This window comes from Athene noctua, chromosome 1 (genome assembly GCF_965140245.1).
Source record: "Athene noctua chromosome 1, bAthNoc1.hap1.1, whole genome shotgun sequence".
Lineage (NCBI taxonomy): Eukaryota > Metazoa > Chordata > Aves > Strigiformes > Strigidae > Athene > Athene noctua.
In genome coordinates, this window is record NC_134037.1 from 120,757,588 (window position 1) to 120,777,696 (window position 20,109).

General features: G+C 42.2%; 1 protein-coding gene across 1 annotated transcript; it reads right to left on the reverse strand.

The window, feature by feature from the left end:
* Positions 1-690: 690 nt before the first annotated feature.
* CCT4 (chaperonin containing TCP1 subunit 4) lies at positions 691-9,690 on the reverse strand. The gene is made up of 14 exons (XM_074911860.1): positions 9,490-9,690; positions 8,846-8,898; positions 8,525-8,614; positions 7,806-7,914; positions 6,432-6,574; positions 5,263-5,384; positions 5,042-5,174; positions 4,539-4,678; positions 4,142-4,238; positions 3,704-3,814; positions 3,315-3,445; positions 2,968-3,202; positions 2,255-2,368; positions 691-1,950 (listed from the first exon to the last, which is right to left on the reverse strand). Exons 1-14 carry the CDS (start codon positions 9,605-9,607, stop codon positions 1,936-1,938), a joined length of 1,611 nt encoding a protein of 536 aa, XP_074767961.1. The 5' UTR covers positions 9,608-9,690; the 3' UTR covers positions 691-1,935.
* Between the last annotated feature and the right edge of the window lie 10,419 nt (positions 9,691-20,109).

The window sequence follows — 20,109 nt, forward strand, 5'->3', positions numbered from 1 at the left end:
CTAAGTCTTGCCAAGAACTGGAAGTTTGTGATGATGAGGAAGGAAAGCTTTAATCGAAGTTAGTAACTCAAGTGACTGTTACTGGATGTCATCCTGTGGGGTAAGGCATCAAACAGCCAAAAAATAATTCATGCAGAGCATTAATGCTTAAATTGACTGTCCACTTTATTTTTTAGTATTTGAATTATTCTGGCTGTTCTACTTCAATTGCTAAATCCTAGGAAAGTCAACAACAGCTGGTCAACGAAGTGGTGGAAGTTAACTCAAAAGCTACAGCTCTGATCAGGTGTAGAGAAAAAGACTCTTTTAAGATTTCTCCTTTCCAAGGAATTTCCCCTTTAAAGAGGGATCTGGTAATCTCAGTAGAGCAATAAAGATGTAAGGGTTAATTCAAACTTCCAGGCCAAGAAGTTGAAAAATATTTATTCTAAACTCTGAAATGTAACATTAAGAACTAATTAAACTAAATGAATCCTGGGACAGCCAGGCTTTTCTCTGTGGCTCTAGCTGCTACAGGGAACTGACCACCTGCTTTGCAACTTACTTCTAGTAACTTATGATTTCTGAATATTGCTTAATAACCCTGATTGCCTTGGTTGTTCTTTTGAAACTCACCACGGACTAATGTGTTCCTCAAGGATTAAGCTTGTCAGGGACTGGTATTTGCCATAACAAAAAAACCCAAAGCAGTTTAGAAACATGTGAAACAACTGTGTTTTAACAAGTTAAGTCCTTGCAGAGTACAGATAGCCACAGATGAAAAGTAAAAGCTAGAGTGCTAATGCCTTTAGGTAAGATAAAGGCAGTAAACTGTTTGGGATCACTCTTGTGGTTTAAGAAACTATTTAGGAGAATCTGCATGCTCTGAAGAATGGGCAAGCAGTTCAATGTGAGGAAAATGACCCCTAAAGCAACCACCAGGAGACAATATGCAGGTGCAAAGATGACTTTTTTAGAACTGCTGACACAAGCCTTTTGACCTAACTCCACCTTACTTATACATATGTATGTTTGTATTGTATAACCCTATGAATATGTGTATATACTTCTGGTAAAACATGCTGTTGGTTGTTGTGTGTGTTTTGGAGGAGTGATCTCCCAGCACTGTCACAAGTACACCTGCTTTGTAACACTTTGGGAGTTGCAGAGGTTGTTTCCCCATGTCACAGCTAATGCACAGAGGTACAGTGATACAAGCACGGGGTACGTCTTCAGCTATTAACAGGGATTAACATTCATTCCTGCAGTTTTCCTCAATGGAACTGGAACACCACTGTGACGGAAGCAACCTGAACAGTTACAACTGTTTGAAATGCACCTGTTAACCAAAACCGATTTTAAATAAATCGATAAGCCTAGTTATAGTAGTATTACTCTTGGCTTCTCAGAAGTAGGTTTCGTTTGGATGAACTACAGAAAACTGCCCTTTGTAAATAATATCGAGCTCATGTGCTGGCGTCAGGAACCACTGCTGACTTCAAGAGACAAAACAGAACAAGTAATGCAGTGCTATAGCTACAAAGATACTCCAGTCCTAGTTTAGGGAAACAATACCACTCCATTATGGAAAACTTTTAGAAAAGCAGCTCTATGCTAGCATCGGGGGGGTTTTTAGAACGTATTACAAGAATTAATGATTTGCTATTGAACTTTTCAGAGTGACGTAGGAGCATGCAGCACAGAAAAACAAATACAACAATTTTTACCTTATTTTTAGCAAAATTATAAAGCAAAGACTCAGGTAGACTACTGCATGTTTACTGATAAACAGCATTTCCTGTTTGAAAACAGAGGTTTTTTAAATTAAAACTGACAAAAGTACATAAGCCTTTGTGGACTTCAAGACAATTCACACAGGTGCTTTTGGTGAAGAGACCATGTTCCAGACTAGAGGGAAGGAGCTCTAGGGCACAGTCCCCCCTTGCTTTGTTCAGCTTACCGGGTGTTCACCTGCAAAGAAGAGTTCACAGAATCAGGCATAAGAAGGCCACAGAAAATGTAACAATTCCTTTCTCCTCTGCTTAAAGATCTTGAGTTTTTAGTCACTGTCTGAATTCATTGCTTTAAAAGGTATTTATAATGCATTTAATTTTGTTCCAACTGTAACTTCTAGAAGGCCAAATGGTCTAAGTAGCACGTGAACTGAGAGTGCTACACAGTAATTTTATTTTGAAGCACAACAAATTAGACGACGGTAATTATCCCAGTGCTTGTGAAAAGAGATTAAACAAAACACGATGCAAACACTACTCACCACATCATCAATCTTCAGAATACTGCGCACAGTTTCTGTTGCAAGAGTCAATGCGCTCAAAGACACGAGCAGTGGCTGGACAACCAACTCCTCCAAGATGTTGGAAATGCCACCCTATGAGAACAAGTTGCTTTTACTTTGTGCGAGTCAGACTAGTTAAATCTAACAAGTTTTCTTTTAGTAGGATCCTAAGAAGGATGGTCAACTCTAAATTCAACTATCAAAGGGCTTGCACTCTGCCATCCTTAACAGGAATATTATGGTATGTGTCTTCTCCCACCAAGCACTTGCCACACCCAGTCAAAATTAGCCAAGACAAAAAGATAAACATAGTAATGCCTGCTTAAACACAGTGAGAATTTAAGCTAGCCCGCTGTGATACTCCTAACGTATCTGCAGTGGAAGGTGCTCATAATACTGATGAATCATTCTAAATGGATCTATTTTTGTAGCTGAAGTAACAATGTTTTTGAGGAGATACAGGAAGTTTCTGGTCTGGTGGGTATGGCATTTAAGTATCTGCTATTATCAATACTCAGCTGTTAAAGCCTCAGAACAAGCTACATATAGCTACCTCAACACTAATTTTAGGGAGAACGCTGTCAGGAGACGCAAACTTGCCCTCTCTTGAGGGTAGCTCTAAAGCTAAGCATTTTCCTTCTAATACCTCATTTTTTTTTTTTTTTTTAAGCTATGCACATCCAATTCCTTACCTTTCTGACATTAATGCCAGCTGTTTTTTCTCCTTGAGCATGTCTGTTTCTCAGCTCTGTCACGGTGGAGATAGGATTGAGACCTGCGTTCTCGGCCAGCGTAGAGGGTATGACTTCCAGCGCATCTCCGTACGCACGGACGCAGTATGAGTCCATCCCCCTCAAAGTGCGAGCATACTCATTCAAGCGCAGGGCCAACTCTATTTCCGGTGCTCCGCCTCCTGCAATTAAAGCTCTGAGGACAGAAATAAAAAAAACCAAAAAAAATCATCAAGCCTCATTTTAATAAATCATTTAGGGACTTAATTTCTGCATGAATCATACATCTAACCAAACTAAGTTGTTACCTTTTCTTAACTAAGCATCTGATGACACACAGGGCATCGTGAATAGAACGCTCAGCTTCTTCCAGAACAAGTTTGTTGGATCCACGTACCACAATGGTTACAGTTTTTCCAGGGTTGGTGCAGCCCGTAATCTAAAACATAAAACCAAACGTTAAGACGGAAAAAATAAAAAGGTTCTGGACATTTGAGACTTCAGTTGGTATCTGCAAGTTCTCTAACAGTACTAATGTCTGGCTCAGCAAAACCACTTCCCAATTCAGTGGCTGCTAAACAGATTAGAAGTAGGTACTTACATGTAGTAACTTCAGTATTAAAACACACTAAAGTTAGCAGTTATTAGAATAATTAGCAGATGTTAAGCAGGTATTAACATTTTGTCACTCACTGACCTTTATTAGTTTCCCAGAACCGTTCAAGTTGACCTCCTCTGCAAGCTCAGCAGACCCCAGCATGTCAGGAGTAAACTGGTCAATATGAGCAACAGGCTTAGTTCCAATTGTCTGGAAAAATAATGGGAAAAAAAAAGAGAATCATCCAGAACCCGATCTGCAAAGTCAGCAAGTATACTGCGTAATGTTCTTCTGCGTATTACAGTAAAAATGCAGTTAGGGCTATGGCTTTTACATCTGTCCCAAATCTTTCTAGAAATATGAATGCTCAACACAACAGGAATGTTCTTTAAGGAAATGTCTGCTCTTACATTATAGTCAGAACATGAAACTTGTGAAAGTGTCATAAAATAAACTGGCACTGGCCAAGTACTTAGTTTTGGGGTAGACTTTAAACACTGCTGCTATTTTAACACCCATTGACGTAACTCACTTTACCTTACATATAAACTCAATGTCATCTCTTTCAATGTCTTTAACCACCATGATCTTCATTTTGTTCAGAAAATGGAGGGCTAGGTCACTAAGAGCATCCCTAAAAACAAGAGGGAAGTAGTCAGGCCACAGTGCTATTTTAGTAACCAGGTCCTACTAGCCAGTTGCATGCTTCTTACTAGCAGTGCTGAAATTCTTCAGAGTACAAAGCAGGGATGTCATTAAACTCAAAACAGAGACAACACTAGTGCTTTCTAAAGGTACAGTCACTGTTACAGTCAGTCTGACACTCTGCCAAGCCTGACCATTAGTATTTGGTTTCAATTTTCCCGGTGTTCCAAACAATTCCGATTGTTCCCCCAAACACATGCTGTAAGCCAGTGTATTGGTAATAACATACCGCAGAATAGACTTCTGGATCAGCAGCACATTGCAGCCAGCCTTCTTAATTTGCTTAACTAAATTTAGAATATAGGCTCGCTCTTCACGCAGCACTCTGTCCATTTGAGCATAATCAGAAACAACTATTTGGTTGTCCATCTGTTTTTAAAAACAAATTAAAAAGAGAAAAGCCAAGTATTATGAACAACTGCTGACTTTAGAAGCAAGTTGTCACCATATTCCACATTCTTCTGATTCAAAGCAAGTAAGTGTGACAGTAAAGTATGTCTTATTAGAGACTGTTTAAATTATGAGAAATACTGGGCTTTTAAGCTATTTTCTTTCTTGTATCATCTCTAAGTTCTTTAAGAGTTACAACTAGCTAAGCACTACCCAGCAGCCCTTTGTTACAGCTGGGGAACAGAGCTGATATTTCAACATCTTGAAAAAATGCATTGCCATTTGCATCTCCCAAGTACTACACACAACACAAGGTTTCACTCTAGTAATAGCTTAACTTACATCCGTCTTTGGAGCAGACAAGCAGAACTGAATGAGGCCAATTTTGGCTTTCTCCACTCTGGTTACACCGGTATTTGCCACTTTCTGAGTCAGGACTAGTCCTTCAACCAGTTCACAATCATCAATTGTGCCTCTGCAAACAAAATCGATCTGTGACTCTAGAACTTTGGGAAGCTGATTTCACAGAAACAAAACTTGGCTAGTTACAAATTGTTTCTTACCCCAACTTCTTAACAATTTTAATGTCTCTGAGGTCCACGCTATTAGCTGTAGTTGGGTCAATCACCTTCATCACTGCATCCACACTCATTGGAGAAAGTAAACTAGAATACTGACACACGACCTAAGGGATTTAACAGCAAAGAAAAAAAAAAGGTCAGAGGCTTAACACTGATAACACTAATTTCAAAATAATATTGTCATTGTATTTTATTGTCTGACTTCTGAGTTTTGATGCAAAGCTCCTTTTCCCCTCCCTGTCCATTGGCCCAATGTCTTAACATGGTATCTTCTTAATGGCTACTCCACCTAAGGAAAGAGCAGCTACGTTGGCCAGAAAACTTATGCTTAAGGGAGAAATTTTAATTTCTCTTTCTTAGACTCTATAAAGTCTTTTGAAAGCTTCCCCTTATTCTGCGGAAAGGGAAACTGTTGGGATTCAAGAGGACTTTCTGCGAGAGAATAGACATGTGAGCAATCCTGCGTGAGAACAAGATTGATAAGAGCCTCAGCCTGAGCAAGAATGGGATAAGGATGTGACCCTGAATGAGGGGGGAGAAACTCGACGAGACAAACAACCCCTGGAAGGGGTTGGGACAGAAGAGGAAGTTACACAAGGCAGGAAGCCTGGCAAGGCTGATGTGGCACTTTTTATCCAATCATAAGACGGTTTAAAGCGCGGGCTAAGTTCACTGTCCAATCTCAAGGACTCGTACTGCATGTTACTCACGTGTGTGGGAGAACATTATAAAAGGGCTTTCTTAGTTGTAATAAACGGGCATTGCTTGATCACATTGGTCGTGTGCGTGCTCAGCTCTCCCACAGGAAACTAACACACTGTCCCGATTTCAATGCTATTTCAGAAGTTTCTACATAAACAAGAACTGCCTACACAAAAACTTGGCAAAAGATCTCAGTATCCCACCTGACTTCTCTGTTGCTGTTTTCAGTTGAAGCTTGTTTATTTTACACTTACAGTTACACCAAGTATTTCAGACTGAAATTCAGTTTGAGTGTTTCAATTTAGTCTGAATCAATCATGGCTTTCTGCAACATCAAGTTTGGTAACAAACTCGATCGGTGATATGCCGTGTATTCTTTGTATATACCAACTGGGAAAAGCTGAAGGCTCAGCCAGCCTGGAGGTACCAAGTTCAAGTATCAGTCCTACCTTTGAATTCAGCGAAGTAGTTGCACTATTCAGCAAGGTTTCTCTGTCACTCAGTTCAACTGGCTGTGCCATGTTGGTCAATACTTCAATACCTTTATCCAAAGCTTTCTGGAATGACTCTGAAATGATGGTGGGATGAATTCCTGTGGAGAGTATAAAAAGGCTGGTAGTCACGCTTTCAAACCAATACGGTTTTTTTCCTCATCCTCTCTTTTTAAGATTAGAAAGACTCTTCTGTCAGAATAAATTGAAGATATTTTAGCAAAATGTGTTCTATTTGAGCATATGACCTCCCTTAGTATTTTCCACTGTTAAAGCTGAGAAAAAAAGCTGCATTGTGCCTAGTAACTTGTCCTCACAGACAAGTACAACACCTTTCCTTGCAATGTCTGACATCCCAGAAGCATACTTTCCTCAAAGTTTTCTGAACTCTTAGCATTCTTAAAGCTGCCACTGTTCAGGTAATACCTGCAAGGAGCCTGACAGTGACTTTATTTCAGATGTTCAAAGACTCCTTTTCCTAAAGTTGTGTATGAAGTTCCTTGACTTCTCTGCAGCATGTGATAGATGCATCCTTCATCTTTTCAAAGCAGGCAGCTTACAGGCAAATGTTAGACAGGCATCTTCTAACCACCTCTTATGGCAGAAGATGCTGGTCCACTAGTACCAGGAGAGGGAATAAATATAAGTGAAGCATTGGCAGAGGCCAAAAAGAGGACAAGCACAGTGGTGTGTATCAAGATGAGGCAAGTCTATGTAAATCACTATCAAGTCCAGATCTGAGGCAGAGAAGAACTCTGCAGGTTCCAGCACCCTTGCTCTGTTTCTCCACTTAGAAGTCTAAGTGTTGTCTGCCTGAACAGCTAAAAAAGCTCCTCAACTACACAGGAACATCCTGAACTAACAGAACAGAACCTACACTAACTGTTGCTTTCCATAATTTGTGTCCTTTCCTGACCAGACTTTCTCAAGGTCCCCTATATTGTAAGTGATGGGAGGTGATTAATTTGCTGAGTGTAAAAAAAAAACCAACCTGTAGAATCACTGGTCCCAAATTTCATTTATACTTTCATACGCGACCTCTCTGTCCACAAAATAAGTACAAGTGTAATCAAGATGAGTTTTTACAAGTGAACAATTATCACACCATCTAAGCACTATTTTCTGTATCAACAGTTATGCATTCAATTAAAAATAAAAAACTAAACAGATTTTTTTAATCAAAAGTGAAATGCGAGTGAAACCTGAATACAAAGACTCGAGTCACCTTTCATGTCTCAACTGTAAACAGCTACTTTAAGCTTGATTATATGCACGCAAGCAGACAGGGGACTGAACTATGTCCAGTCATGTTTTTATACTAAATATATTTACCTTTCTGAAGAAGTCTAGAGCAGGCATCCAAAAGAGCTCCAGCAATGACAACAACAGACGTAGTGCCATCACCAGCTTCAATATCTTGTGCTTTTGACAGCTCTACCAACTAAACAACAAATTATGACAGAAGTTTATATATGATGCTACTTAATTGCAAACACTAGCAACTACAGAAAAAAATATTCAAGACCGCAGCACTCCTGAAATTAACCTTGGTATGGGGACAAATCACATCTTTTCTAATTCGAAGTCTGTAGCTTTTGCAACTGAATTCCCATACTTGTACACCTATTTGGCTGAAATACAACTATGGTAAAACCAATCACTTATGGAAGCTTTTCTCCCAAAGCTTAAAACTTATCATGCTTATTTAACAGGTCTTCCTTTTCCTTTCCTGCAAAAGGGTCACAGGAAGCTCACTGCCTTCTCCAACCACACTCAAATCTAAAGAGGTCTACATTTAACACCTCAAAAAAAAGACCAGAGTACTGTGTTCTCAGATCACCTGACCAAAACCTAACTCCTTCTCTTCTTTCATCCTCTTCTGACCTAGGGGTTTAGGACATCGCTGAGTTTTCTTTCTTAACAAGAGATGAAGGTTTGGGCTAGACTCTCTTATGTCTTAAAACACGTCCAGAGGAATTATGCATAAGGAATACCTAATAAGAAGGAAGGACTCTGAACTCTTCAGCACATCTTATAGTCAAAATGCTTACCATTTTAGCTGCAGGGTGCAGAACCTGCATTTGTTTCAGAATAGTAGCACCATCATTAGTAATTGTCACATCTCCTTTAGCATCTTGAATCTGAGAAGGAAGAGGAGAAACAGAATGATAACTAGTTAATTTGATGCTCAATGCAAAATATTTTTCCTGACAACATTATTTCACAAACTGACATGTGCATGTGGTTAACACTTTCCCTTAAACAAAAAAAAACTGAAAAATAATTTCAATGCAAAGATGGCATCCTATATAAAACATGTTGGCTTTACAGTATCTCCAGTAAGCTTAACGTTTTAAAAAATTAAGGTTTACCATTTTATCCATTCCCTTTGGTCCAAGGCTTGTTCTAATTGCATCAGCAACAGCTAGGAAGAGAAAAAAACAAACATGTTTGCAAGGTGGTCCAAAGAGCTACAAGCACTCCTCCACTCTAAGCATCTTTTCTGAAAAGAAAGCGCCTCCCAATATTAAGCAGCTCCCACTTATTTTGCCGGCACTAAATCATCCTTAATAGTAGAATGACCTAAAACGTTACAGTATTTCCGTAACTCTTTTTTTTAAACAATTAACATCCGATCACTTGATTACAGCCATTTTAAAATTGAGTAACACTGAAATATTATATGCCGAATAATCAGAGCAAGGCTTGTGTCAAATGCCAAATGCTGCGTCCCCCAACAGGCACCGGCCCCATTCCTGGGAGCTTCCTGCCGTTAAAAATCCCAAGGCCGCCTCCCGCTGATACAAACCCCACCTGGTATCGCAGGGGCAGTGCTCACACCTGGGGGGGGGTGTTAAGCCTCAGCACCGAACGGCCCCGCAAGGCCTCCTCCCTTTCGCTGCCGGTGGGCCCGGCCCAGCCCCGAGCGGCCGCCGGGAAGCGGGGGGGAGGCCAGTGGCCGCCTCCCCTCAGCACAAAGGGGCCGCGGAGCGCTGCGGCTGGCGCCTCGCCTCACCTTTGCCGGCGGAGATGTTGCTGAAACGGATCTGGGACGGCTTGTCCCGGTCCTGGTAGGTGCCCTTGGCCCGGCTGCCCGCGCCGCCGTGGGCCTTAGCCCCTACGTTCTCCGGCATCGTCGCTCGCCGCCGATGGAGACGGATAGCCCCGTGACACCGGCCTCCCCGCCTGGAACCTTCCAGGACGCGCCCGGGTCCTTCCAGCCGGCGCTGACCGTGACGCCATGCGGGGGGAAGCTGCCCTCCGCGCGCCTGAGCCCTGCTAACCGAGAAAGCACCCGCCTCCCTGCTGGCGAACGGCGCGGACACCTAAAGGCACCCGCTGCCGCTTCCAGAGCCGGCCGCGCGGGGGCCTCGGCGCCGCTGGCGCCAACCTGGGACGCGGCGCGCGGGCCAAACCCGAAGGGGACGGGGCGGGCTGGGGGTGTGTGTCCGTCGGCGGCCCCTCCGCCGCCCCTCAGCACCGGCAGGCAACCCCCCTCCGCCCGCCCCTCAGCGGCGGCGTGTGCCCCTGAAGCGGCGGGCTCTGTGAGGGGAGGTGTTTTCCTGAGGGGAGCGGGGGTTACGAGGAGGGAAAACTGGCCTCGCCCGATGACTACGGACTCCCTCGGTTGGCTTTACCTGTCGCGGGGCAGCCTGGGGGCAGTTTATTTGTTGTTTTTCTCTGGCAGGCGGCTGTTACAAAGCAATTAACTTTAGTGCCGCATAAAGCACTAGCGGTGGGTGAGGGTGCTGCAAGTACACTTATGGTTGTACTGTAACGTGTCCTTTCTGGTCTGACCCAGGGCTAGGCACTCACCAGTCTTTGGCCTGGATTGGTCCTGGCGTGACACCTGGCAGCTTTTTTCTTCCTGCCAAGACCTGAAATGCCATCCCAGCTGTTTTTAAAGTAGGTTTTGAGCACCTGTTTCCTCAAATTTTGAAGAACCTGTTACCAAAAAAAAATGTTAAGCCACGATTTTATGGAAAGTGACATTAAACAGACTTGAATTACAGGAAAAGAACAGAAACTGTATTTTCTTCTAACACCCTGCTCTTCTCATGTGTCTGAGGGACTCAATTCAGCTTTTATTGCCATTGTAAAAAGGTAGGCTTTATTATCAATAAAAATAATGTTAGAGTTGACAGATAGCTCATACCTCTTAGGATGATCTTGCCTCAAATTCAGAATTGATACAAGAAGCTTCTGTACGTTTGTCGTTTTTGGGATTTCTGAATAACCGTGTAAACTATTCACCTTGAACAGAATAGAGACATAATACGGTTTAAATGCAAAGCACATACTTGAATCCACAAAGTGATTTACTTTTGTACTGTGCTCAAAGACACAGAATAAGACCCAGCAGCTCAGAAGAGCTCTGACTGGAAGAAAAATGCCCAAGTAAACAGCTAAACCATATAACATTTATGACATATCTCTGATTACATGTGAAAAGTCAGGTTTTATAATATGGCAGTGCCAGTAAAGTGCTCCCGTGTAGAGAGAGTTAAACAAGAAATGTGTCCCTGCACTAAGTGCTGCTGATGTAAGACACTAAGTCGTAAGAAACGGGCAAAGGATGCAAGTTCTTGAGCTTGTTCTCCATTTCCATGTATCTGCATCTCTATCAGCTCACTCCAAGTGAAACACCCTCATGGTGAGCAATTTTCTAGCACCAGCAAGCTGGAGCAATCTTTATTTTCAGATGCAATATCTTTTTTGGAGCTGTTACCCCTTATGATTTCAGCGCAGTGTTTTGTGATATGCCTGGATCTGATGAACCTGCTTCTCTGAAGCATGTTTGCTGGCACAGCAACGTTTAAACTTGTGCCACTTAGATTTTTATAGCTCTGAAGAGAGTATCGCCGCTGTCCTGCACCTTCTCAGCTTGCCAAGACTTCTGTAGAAATATATCTCATGTGGCCACCACTCACCACTTTCTTTGTTTTTCTGTGTGTAACTGACTGGTGTTGGTCAATAGGCAAAATATCTGTCAATTTTATTTCTCATAAATACGTAAATGAATATTCACAGTAAATATTCAAGACTGCTTATATTGTGCACTAGGGAATAGTTTATGCTGAGGCAGTAGGAAATCTTGTCTAGGTCACAACAGGAGGATTAGGCTAAGTTATTACAGTATACACCAAAATATTAATTTCCTTTCATCTCCTTAAATGCTCTTACATTTCTTGAGAGACTCTTTCTCATTGTTATGATCTTCTCTACAGTAAGTTCTCCTTAAGCCATCGAAGTATATGGAAGTGAGATATCTATGGTGACACACAAAAATCAAGCATTTGGACAGTTCTGTTTTAAAACAAAACAAAACCAAAAAATCTTCTCTCAACCATTTTTAACAGTTGCTATTGACATTTTTTTGCTGGATTTATGCTCTATTGAAACATAGATAACTGCTCTTTGTCTGCTGGAGACTTTATACAAAGAAGGTTTTGGAAGTGAATGGTCTTTGCCTCTTTATTTTCAATTTTTAACAGGCAGAGAAAGCAGACAGGGGAACGTTCTACTAGTAAGAGTCTTGACCTGGATTTATATCACCTTCAAAATCATCAGAAACACGTCCTAAATGACCGAGATCGCTGAGGTCTCTGACCCTGATCTTAAAGTACATCAAGCAGTGATGGCAACAGTACTAAATCCTGGACGTTTAACCCTTGTGCAATGTTAAAGCTAGAATCAGCAGAGAGACAAACTTTTAGAAGAGCTATTGATGTATGTTTAGGTTGTTCTAGCTGGCCACCTCCTGGTCGCCTCAGGATAGGGATCGTTTAGTTGATTGTGGTATCACAGGAAGATCCTGGTTTCTCCTGGATGTATATAATAAAGGGTATAGCTACATCTAAGGGAACTGTGTAAATTTGGGCAGTGGGAGATGTTGCTTCTCTGGTGCTGAACTGGGCTTTGGGTTTTCTTGGCACAAAGGACCTGGTTTTCTGGTGGGAAAATGCAGATGGATTGTGTGCTATTACCATCAGCAAGCACATGCTGCTCAATGCTGCACCAGGGTTAGCAGAAAGATTTTTTTCGGGATTTTGAATGAAATGAATGTTAGAACCGATGCTGCCACCTTGTTACACGTAGCTCAGTGTCTGCCAAGAAACAGCCCCTCTAGTGTTAAGAATCATTTGGGGTTGGAGTTTGTTCCATTGCTGGGTGGAGAGCCTGGATTTTTCCTTGCAATGTAACAAGCTGCTGAGCTAAATTTAGGGCTGCTGTGGTTAGCAGCTACCTTCTTACTAATAATTTTGGTCTGGCAGGGTTGCTTCTCTAGAGCTGGGCTTCAGGGCAGGATTAGGATTAAGGGTTTTGTGAGCATTAGTCTGGGCCATCAGGTTTGCAGTGGATGTTGAAAGAGCTGTCTGGCTGATTTAAAGGTTGTCATCCGCTGCTGCCTCATTCTGTCTCCACAGAAACTCCTTGGGTAGGGTTTGGGTTGATCTCAGGTCATTGCAGGTTTTAAGGTTTTTGGGTTGGTCTCAGGTCATTGCAGGTTTTAAGGTGTCACTGTGCGGAGACTGACCTGGAGCGTGCATCCTGTTTATTACTTGTTCTGTGTCTGCAATCTGTAATTTAGAGGAGCCGATACGTAGGGCTATCAAGCTGTTGAGTTTTGTTTAGGGCTTTGGCTACTACTCAGTTTTTTGCTTCATTCTATGTGAAATAGCAATTATTTTTTCCTTTTTACTAGTGCATATTTAGGGGCAGCCTTATGGCTGGGCTTCCTCCTGCAGCATCCCATTGACCTGCATGTCAGTTGTTAATGTTGATCCAGACAGAGGGTTGTGGAGAGGCATTTCTTAAGGTATTCATAGTTTGGTGTTGTTTGTGGGAGCGTTATCTGAGATGGCTTAACGTGAATCAGACTTGGTGTTGAAGTTCAACCTCATGTCAGGGTGAAGGTTGAGGTTTCAGACAGCAGACCCAAAGGACCAAATCTGTTGTTAAGTCATGTTTAGAGCCAGCACTCCTAGAAGCTTTCCAGACTTGTTTTAGAGATGAGTTTAGACTCGGAGTTGCCTGCACATTATATTGTTTTTCTTATCCTCTTATCATAATTTCTGGTTGTTCTGACCTTTTCCAGCATTTCCAAGGAGCAGTGAGACGGTAACAAATCATACAGAAAACACATCATCCTGGGGTTGTAAGATTTTTTTTTAGCCTAGTTTCTTAAGAAAAAAAAAAAAAGATATTTGTATGCTTAGTACTCTGTCCTTCAAAGAGGACTTGGATTTATAGCCAATTTTGACTAAATGGGGTAGAAACTGCATTTTTTGGCTTTGTGTAAATAGGCAGCTGCACAGAGGGAAGATTTTTAGTTAAAGGCATGGTGAGGACAGAGCTCAGTCCTTCTGGGATGCTTGTCAGTGGCACAATGTTTCTGTGGCTTTCAAAGTTTTATTTTACTTTGGTAAGGCAGAGGCAATGAACTGCTATCAACAGGAAACTCTTTTGACAGTCAGTGTTTGAAATGCTGGGGTTTCAACCCCAAGCCCCAAATTAAGGTTGACATATGGGTGATCCCACAGCCCTTCACAGAGGGGGGGTGAGTTTCCCTTTCAGCTTCCCTCCAGGGTGCAGCCGGCCTTGCAGGGAGAGCCATTAGGTAAAGGAGCCCCAGGTGTCCCGCATTAAGTAAGCAAAGGTCCGGTGTCCCACTTCGGGATAAAAGCTGGGACCACTTGCAGGAAGGGGCAGTGTCTGTCTGGTGGATGTACTGTGCAGAGTTTCCTGTTGGGGAAGGACCTCCTGCCTCCCTGGGACTGGGCTCCAGTCAGGCCTGGCTTTTGTAAACGTGGGCTGTGTAGAGATTCAGTGTGTGGCTTCCTTGGTCTTATGGATTTGGCTTGTTGACTCGGTTGTCTCCTGTCCCTTCTATGGGAAACTGCATTTCACCATTTATTCCACCCATTGTTGGTTGTGAGGTGTTGTTGTTGGGGTCAGTGGGATTGATATCAATTATGTATAATCTGACTTGTTTGTACCCCCAGTGCTCACCCATGTACTGACCCTTTTGTATCAAATACAATTTGGTTATTGGTTCCTCTTTATGCTGGCTGTGTCCTTTATGCTAGGCATAATAACTGGCAAAACACTGTTGTACCAGGTGCTTGTGGTTCTGGGTATATCACATCACTTCTCTGACTCTTGATTTTTCTTCTCCAACAATTTCTAGTCTGGTGCAGTTGGATGATCAACTTTTTAACTAGCTGTTTGTGTAGCAATTTGTTGAATGGAGTCTTATTATTGAGTGGACCTTGCTGGTTCTACTGCAATATGAACAACATGAACAACCCTTACAGCATAAATACTGTTGGTGACACCTAATCATGTGATTAGGGCAAAACGGGGCTGCTGGGAATATTTGCATCTTTGTCCTTTTCACAAGGGGGAAATGCCTAGGGTGTGTGTCTTTACTACATACTTCACTTAGGTTGGATAGGAACATTAGTCTCATGTAGGGTCACTTTTTCTTTTTTCCTGGAGATAACTTGCCAAATATTCTCAAGGCAGTAGTGATGACAACGTAAGGAATGACTGCCAAAGAGAGGGTGACATCATTTCACCTAATGGCCTTAGATAAGTTGTGAAGTACCATTACTTAATCATGCTCAGATAACAGCGAGGAGCTTCTAACCATTTAATAAATATAATACTAACGCCTTCCCAGTACAAAATATTCTGCACAGCAAGTAGATTTTTGTTTTTCAAAGAAGAATGTCTCTACCTAGTGCTGAGTGTGTGACTGTTTTCTCTCCTCTCTGGAGTTTTATCCCAGAGGTTACTGCTTGGGCTGTGTGAACACTGTACCCTGGCTAGAGCCCTGTGGAGCTGCAGACCCTGTGCCCACCCCGGTGGCAGGGATAGCTGCGTCACTGCTTCCACCATCTGGAGGAGACAGTGAATGAGGGATCCTAGGGTTTATGGATTTTTCTTGGCATTCTCTTCCTTGATTTCTTTTTATTTTCTTTGGGCCTATCCTGCTCTGGGTGTATCCAATGGACCATGTATTGTGAAGACTTTCTGTCCCTTTTCTCACAATCCCTCCATTTCTCGTTGGTGTTTTCTGAGGTTTTTTTCTCCCTAATGTTCCTTTATCACCTGCGAGCTATAGTAAACAACTGAAAAGGCTGCTTATCCAGCAGCCCTAACCCTCCTCTAGCAAAAATGAGGACAAATACTGTGGTAGTATGTCAGGAAATAGACAGAGTTCTGTACAAGTATTCTTGCATGTCCTTGTAGTAACATCATGCAGCACTGAAGTGTGAGGATAAAGTAGCAGCACAAAATACAGTGCTGCATTGTTGTTTGGAAGAGAAGAAAAATATAATGATTTTGTTCTGCTAAGACACTAGGGTAAATGCTGCTAAGCCTGTGAAGAGTTTTCTATAAGGGATTCCTATGGAATCAGACCTTTCTTTTTGAAGACTGTACTTTAAAGATAGCTACTTTGTCAAAGTACTCTTCAAAACATGTTGTGGCATGGGAGATGTCAGCTTGAAGTTATAGGTTGGTCAACTCTCACCATGAAAATGGAGATGATTGATTTCATGCTTTCTTGGCAGCCCCTGACTCTTCAGAGGTGCTATAACTGGGGCATGCAAAAAACTTACATTTTGCGTACAGGCAGGTCAATTCTATGTATCAGTGGGCCCAGAGCACTGATGTGCTCGCCTACCAGATGCAGCAGAGACTCTGGTTGTACTGTGTAGGTACCAAGGAACAGCTCCATGCACAGTCTGTCTGTCTGGGGCTCTACAGGTTGCTACTGTGCCCTGGATTTATAAAATCCATCAGCATCAGTTGAATCATCAGTATAGCAGATAAAGAGTCGCTTAGAAGGTCCCCATCCAATTATTGTAATATTCCACAGTAACATTACATGCAAAATGAAATTCAAGAGCTTAACTTAATTGTTACTGAGCTTTATCTGTGCTGAATAAAAAACCCAACAAATTCTTGCCTTTTTTTTTTTTCTTCTAAGTACAATGATGCGATCTGATCTCTGTTTCCAAAATCGATGGTGTTTTAAAAAACCTTATTGCCCTTGTAGACTGATTTACTGGTTTTGGTTTTCCCAGAGAGTAATCCCCTCCTTGCTTTTATAAAAAATTTTACATTTTTCCTTATCAAGTGACAAGCTGGCAGAAAGATTCCTGATCATAAGGCTACAAAGAGAGACAGCTGCTGAATTTATGGGACTGTTGCTACTGTTAATTCTTAGCACTTCTGCTTTCTTTCCCTTCCAGTGTTGATAGGTAAGGATACACAGACGTACACAGGGTACTTACTGTATGTTAGCAAGCCGTGGTCTGTAGGGTGCAGGCTGAAGTTCTTTAGTGAAAAAATGAGTATTTCCATGTGTGAGGGTACCTGGGGAGATGATTCCACCCTCTCCCTCTAGATGACAGCAGAACACCAGCCTGACTGTAAGGGATTGTTTCCTGAATATATTTCAAAAGAACATTGTTGTTTGTTGTCCTGCTTGATTACTTTTTAAAGAGGTTGGAATTACTCTTGTAATATGTTGCCCTGCTTGAGAACAAACTCTGTGTGCTTTGGACAGCTGATAAAAAGAAAAAGCAGAAAGAGTTAAAACATGTTCTTCTATGAATACCTGCTTCTGCAAACTCAAAGCGTGTTCGCACCTGTGGTAAGTATCTCTGTCTTTCACAGGTAAAGTGTGAATCAGATGCTTCTTGACAAGCAAGATCCTGAGCCCTCAGAGGCATCCTTGTTTCTGACACCACACAGGTGTGTTTTTCTGGAGATCACTGCGGAGGAGTATGTCTGTGCCAGTGCAGCGCTTGCTGAGCAAGCATGGTGGTTTGATCTTTGCATCCTTCCACGAAGAGGCTGAAAAAGCCAGGGGTATGGATGTGAGCTCCCTGCCTTGGGCTCCATCATCTCCCAGCCCACCCTTTAAATGCCTCTCACCTGTGGCCAGGAACAACTCTCAGAAGCAGGCTCCCTTCTGTCACTAAGGCAGATCAGGCTGAAGCACCTTGTCCTGCTGCTCTCTAAATGGCATTTGTGGCACTGAAAACAAGGTGTTCCCTCTCTGTTCCCTCACAGCCAGCAAGACCTTTGCCTGCATGGGTTCTGGCCCTTAGAAAGCTGCTTTTTTTTCTCTGTATGGAGGCCTTCTCAAGGATCAGCTCCTTTTCCCAGAATCCTGCTGCTGGGAGTCTCCATGAGACTCAGGGACTGCTTTTCAAATGCTGAGTTAGAGATGAAGCAGCATGTACTTCTGCCACGACACCCAGGGGATGTGCCCACATGCACACTTGGCTATTTAGGACTTCCTTTGTTGAACTTGGTTCTGTTGAAAGAAAAACATTGACATGTGAATGGAGAAGGTTCTTAGGAATGCAGATAATTTCTTCTTGGGAAGAAAAGCCAGAAAAAAAGTTACACAAGCTCTGAAGAAAACTCTCTGCACTTCCCCAAGTGATCTTCCTCTCACAGACAAATGGGACAAATGTGAAACAAGTAGATTGGTTTTTGACTTTTTTTTTTTTTTAAATGGGTTGGCTTTTGTTAACTTTTAAAATAGTTTCAGAGATGTTTTGGTATCTCAGCCAGGCTGCCAAAGGTTTATGTCTTTGGAGCTGGAGGTACTAACAGGATTTGCTGTTGGGTGCAAACAGGAAGAGGGGGAGGAACAACCAGGCGGAGCAGAGCTGTACAACTTTTTAACATGGCTTTATGCGTGGGTGGGAATGTTTCTGTTTAGCTCCCTGGTTGCTCTCCTCTCTGTCTCAGTCCCAAGCAGCACTGTGAGAGCTGACTCCGTTGCTTGTGTCCATCCACAGTAATGAAAATGCAGGAAACATCCAAACTGGTTATTACTTGTGTTTACATGAATGACAGCTCTGGGTTTGAGGTTGGGGAATGGGGATGATGTTATTTTTTCTGCAGTTCTACTGGGATTATGTAGAAACTAGAAAATGGGCTACAAGATAACTTTACCCTATTGATTAAAATACTACTTGCTTACTTTCAAAATTGGTAGGTGCAGCTACAATAAAAAAATCCGGAATGGATAATGTGGTGATTCGGTTTTTCTAGAAGTATACATTGGTTCTAAGAACTAACAATAAGCAGTGCTTTCAAAGAAGAGTTTCATACCTGAATACTTTGAAAATATTGTGACTTAATCAGGTGAAAGTTGCACTTTTGAATAATTGCCATTTTACCTGTTCTTGGGCTGCTGCAGCTATTTAAAAGACACGAGTTCTGTGGGGAAGACTTTTTTATCCAAGCTGGAATTTTTGAAGTACAGCAGAATAAAGCCATTATTTTTCTTAACTTGAAAATTATGTTGGAGTGTGTGTGTGTATGTATATAATGTATCCAAGGAAGAGTGGTTGTAGCTTAGCACAAATATCAGGAAAAGGCAAAGTAAGAGAAGCAGTAATTCAAATAGAAAAAAGAGAACTGAGTGAAGTTGGTTGTTAGTAAAATAAACTCTGGTGAAACTATAAAGTGGTAGTGGGGTGAAAAAAACCCTTGACTTCTGCATCTGAAGCACTGCTAAGTTACCACAAGGGTTGATAAAGACACGCTGTTTTGAATCCTGCTGCAAAATCTCTTACATCCTGCTTGTGAAAGGGTAGAGTGTGATCAGGCAGGAGAGGCACAACCCCTGGCTTGGGCCTCTGTACTTTGGGACAGTCTGTCAGCCCAGATGAAACTGGTTGGACTAGATGATTTCCAAGGTCTTTTCCAACCTAGGTGATTCTGTGAAACTGGGCTGTGAGGGTTACTTTAAAGTTGGAGCAAGTGGGGGACGTGGGAGTGGGACCAATACAGTTTTGCCTCCCCCAGGAAGGGCAATTTAAAGAATGGGAGGCTCTGACTTGACTTGAAGGCAGTGAAGGCCTGTGAAAAGTCAGGAGAGGCTGGAGTGAGGATTGTTTGGAGAAATCAGTTGTGATAATCCCGCATCTCACAGGAAGGAAAGGGTCAGAGACTGAGTTCAGTATTAGGTTGTGCTTTCAGGCACTGTCAGGTTGGAGCATCCCCTGGGCACTGACCCTTGGGGAAGTCAAATCCTGATACTGGCAGATCTGCAGGCCTTGTGGCTTTCTAGTCAGGTGTTGTAATGTTATAAAAGGTAGTTAGAAATACCCTCTCAAAATCTCGTTTTAAACAGTGTCCTGTTGCTTTGGTCTAACTCATAGTTAAGCTGGAGCAATCTTTATTTTCAGATGCAGTATCTTTTTTCCTCCTCCTGTAGAGCTAATCTTCAAGACTACAAATTGCTATTCACGAATCTCTTATTTTCCTCCACTTTGTTTCTGTTTCTGGTAACACCAAAGACTCCAGTCAAGATCTCTAAGCTACGTTGTACAAACACAAGGGAGTGATCTCTGCCCCAGTTTGGAATAATGATGCAAAGACTGAAAGTTCCCGCTCGCTTCAAATGAAGTTAAAGTACCATCTGCACCTCTTCACTAGAGCTTCCAGAAAATGCAGGAAAAAACAGGCTGGAAATAAATATGAAAATGTGAGTACAAACCTAGAAAGGTCTGAATAACTAGAATGTGAAAATGAGATTTTCAGAGTGAAAGATGACACCACCCCAGCTTTTCCATTTGCAGTTTGACTCTATTGT

Coding starts and splice junctions, on each gene's coding strand:
- CCT4 (XM_074911860.1), bottom strand. CDS start 9,607: ATGCCGGAGAACGTAGGGGCTAAGGCCCACGGCGGCGCGGGCAGCCGG. Junction 8,615..8,845: donor CAAAGGGAATGGATAAAATG/GTAAACCTTAAT, acceptor CTTCCTTCTCAG/ATTCAAGATGCTAAAGGAGA. Junction 7,915..8,524: donor TGCACCCTGCAGCTAAAATG/GTAAGCATTTTG, acceptor TTTGTTGTTTAG/TTGGTAGAGCTGTCAAAAGC.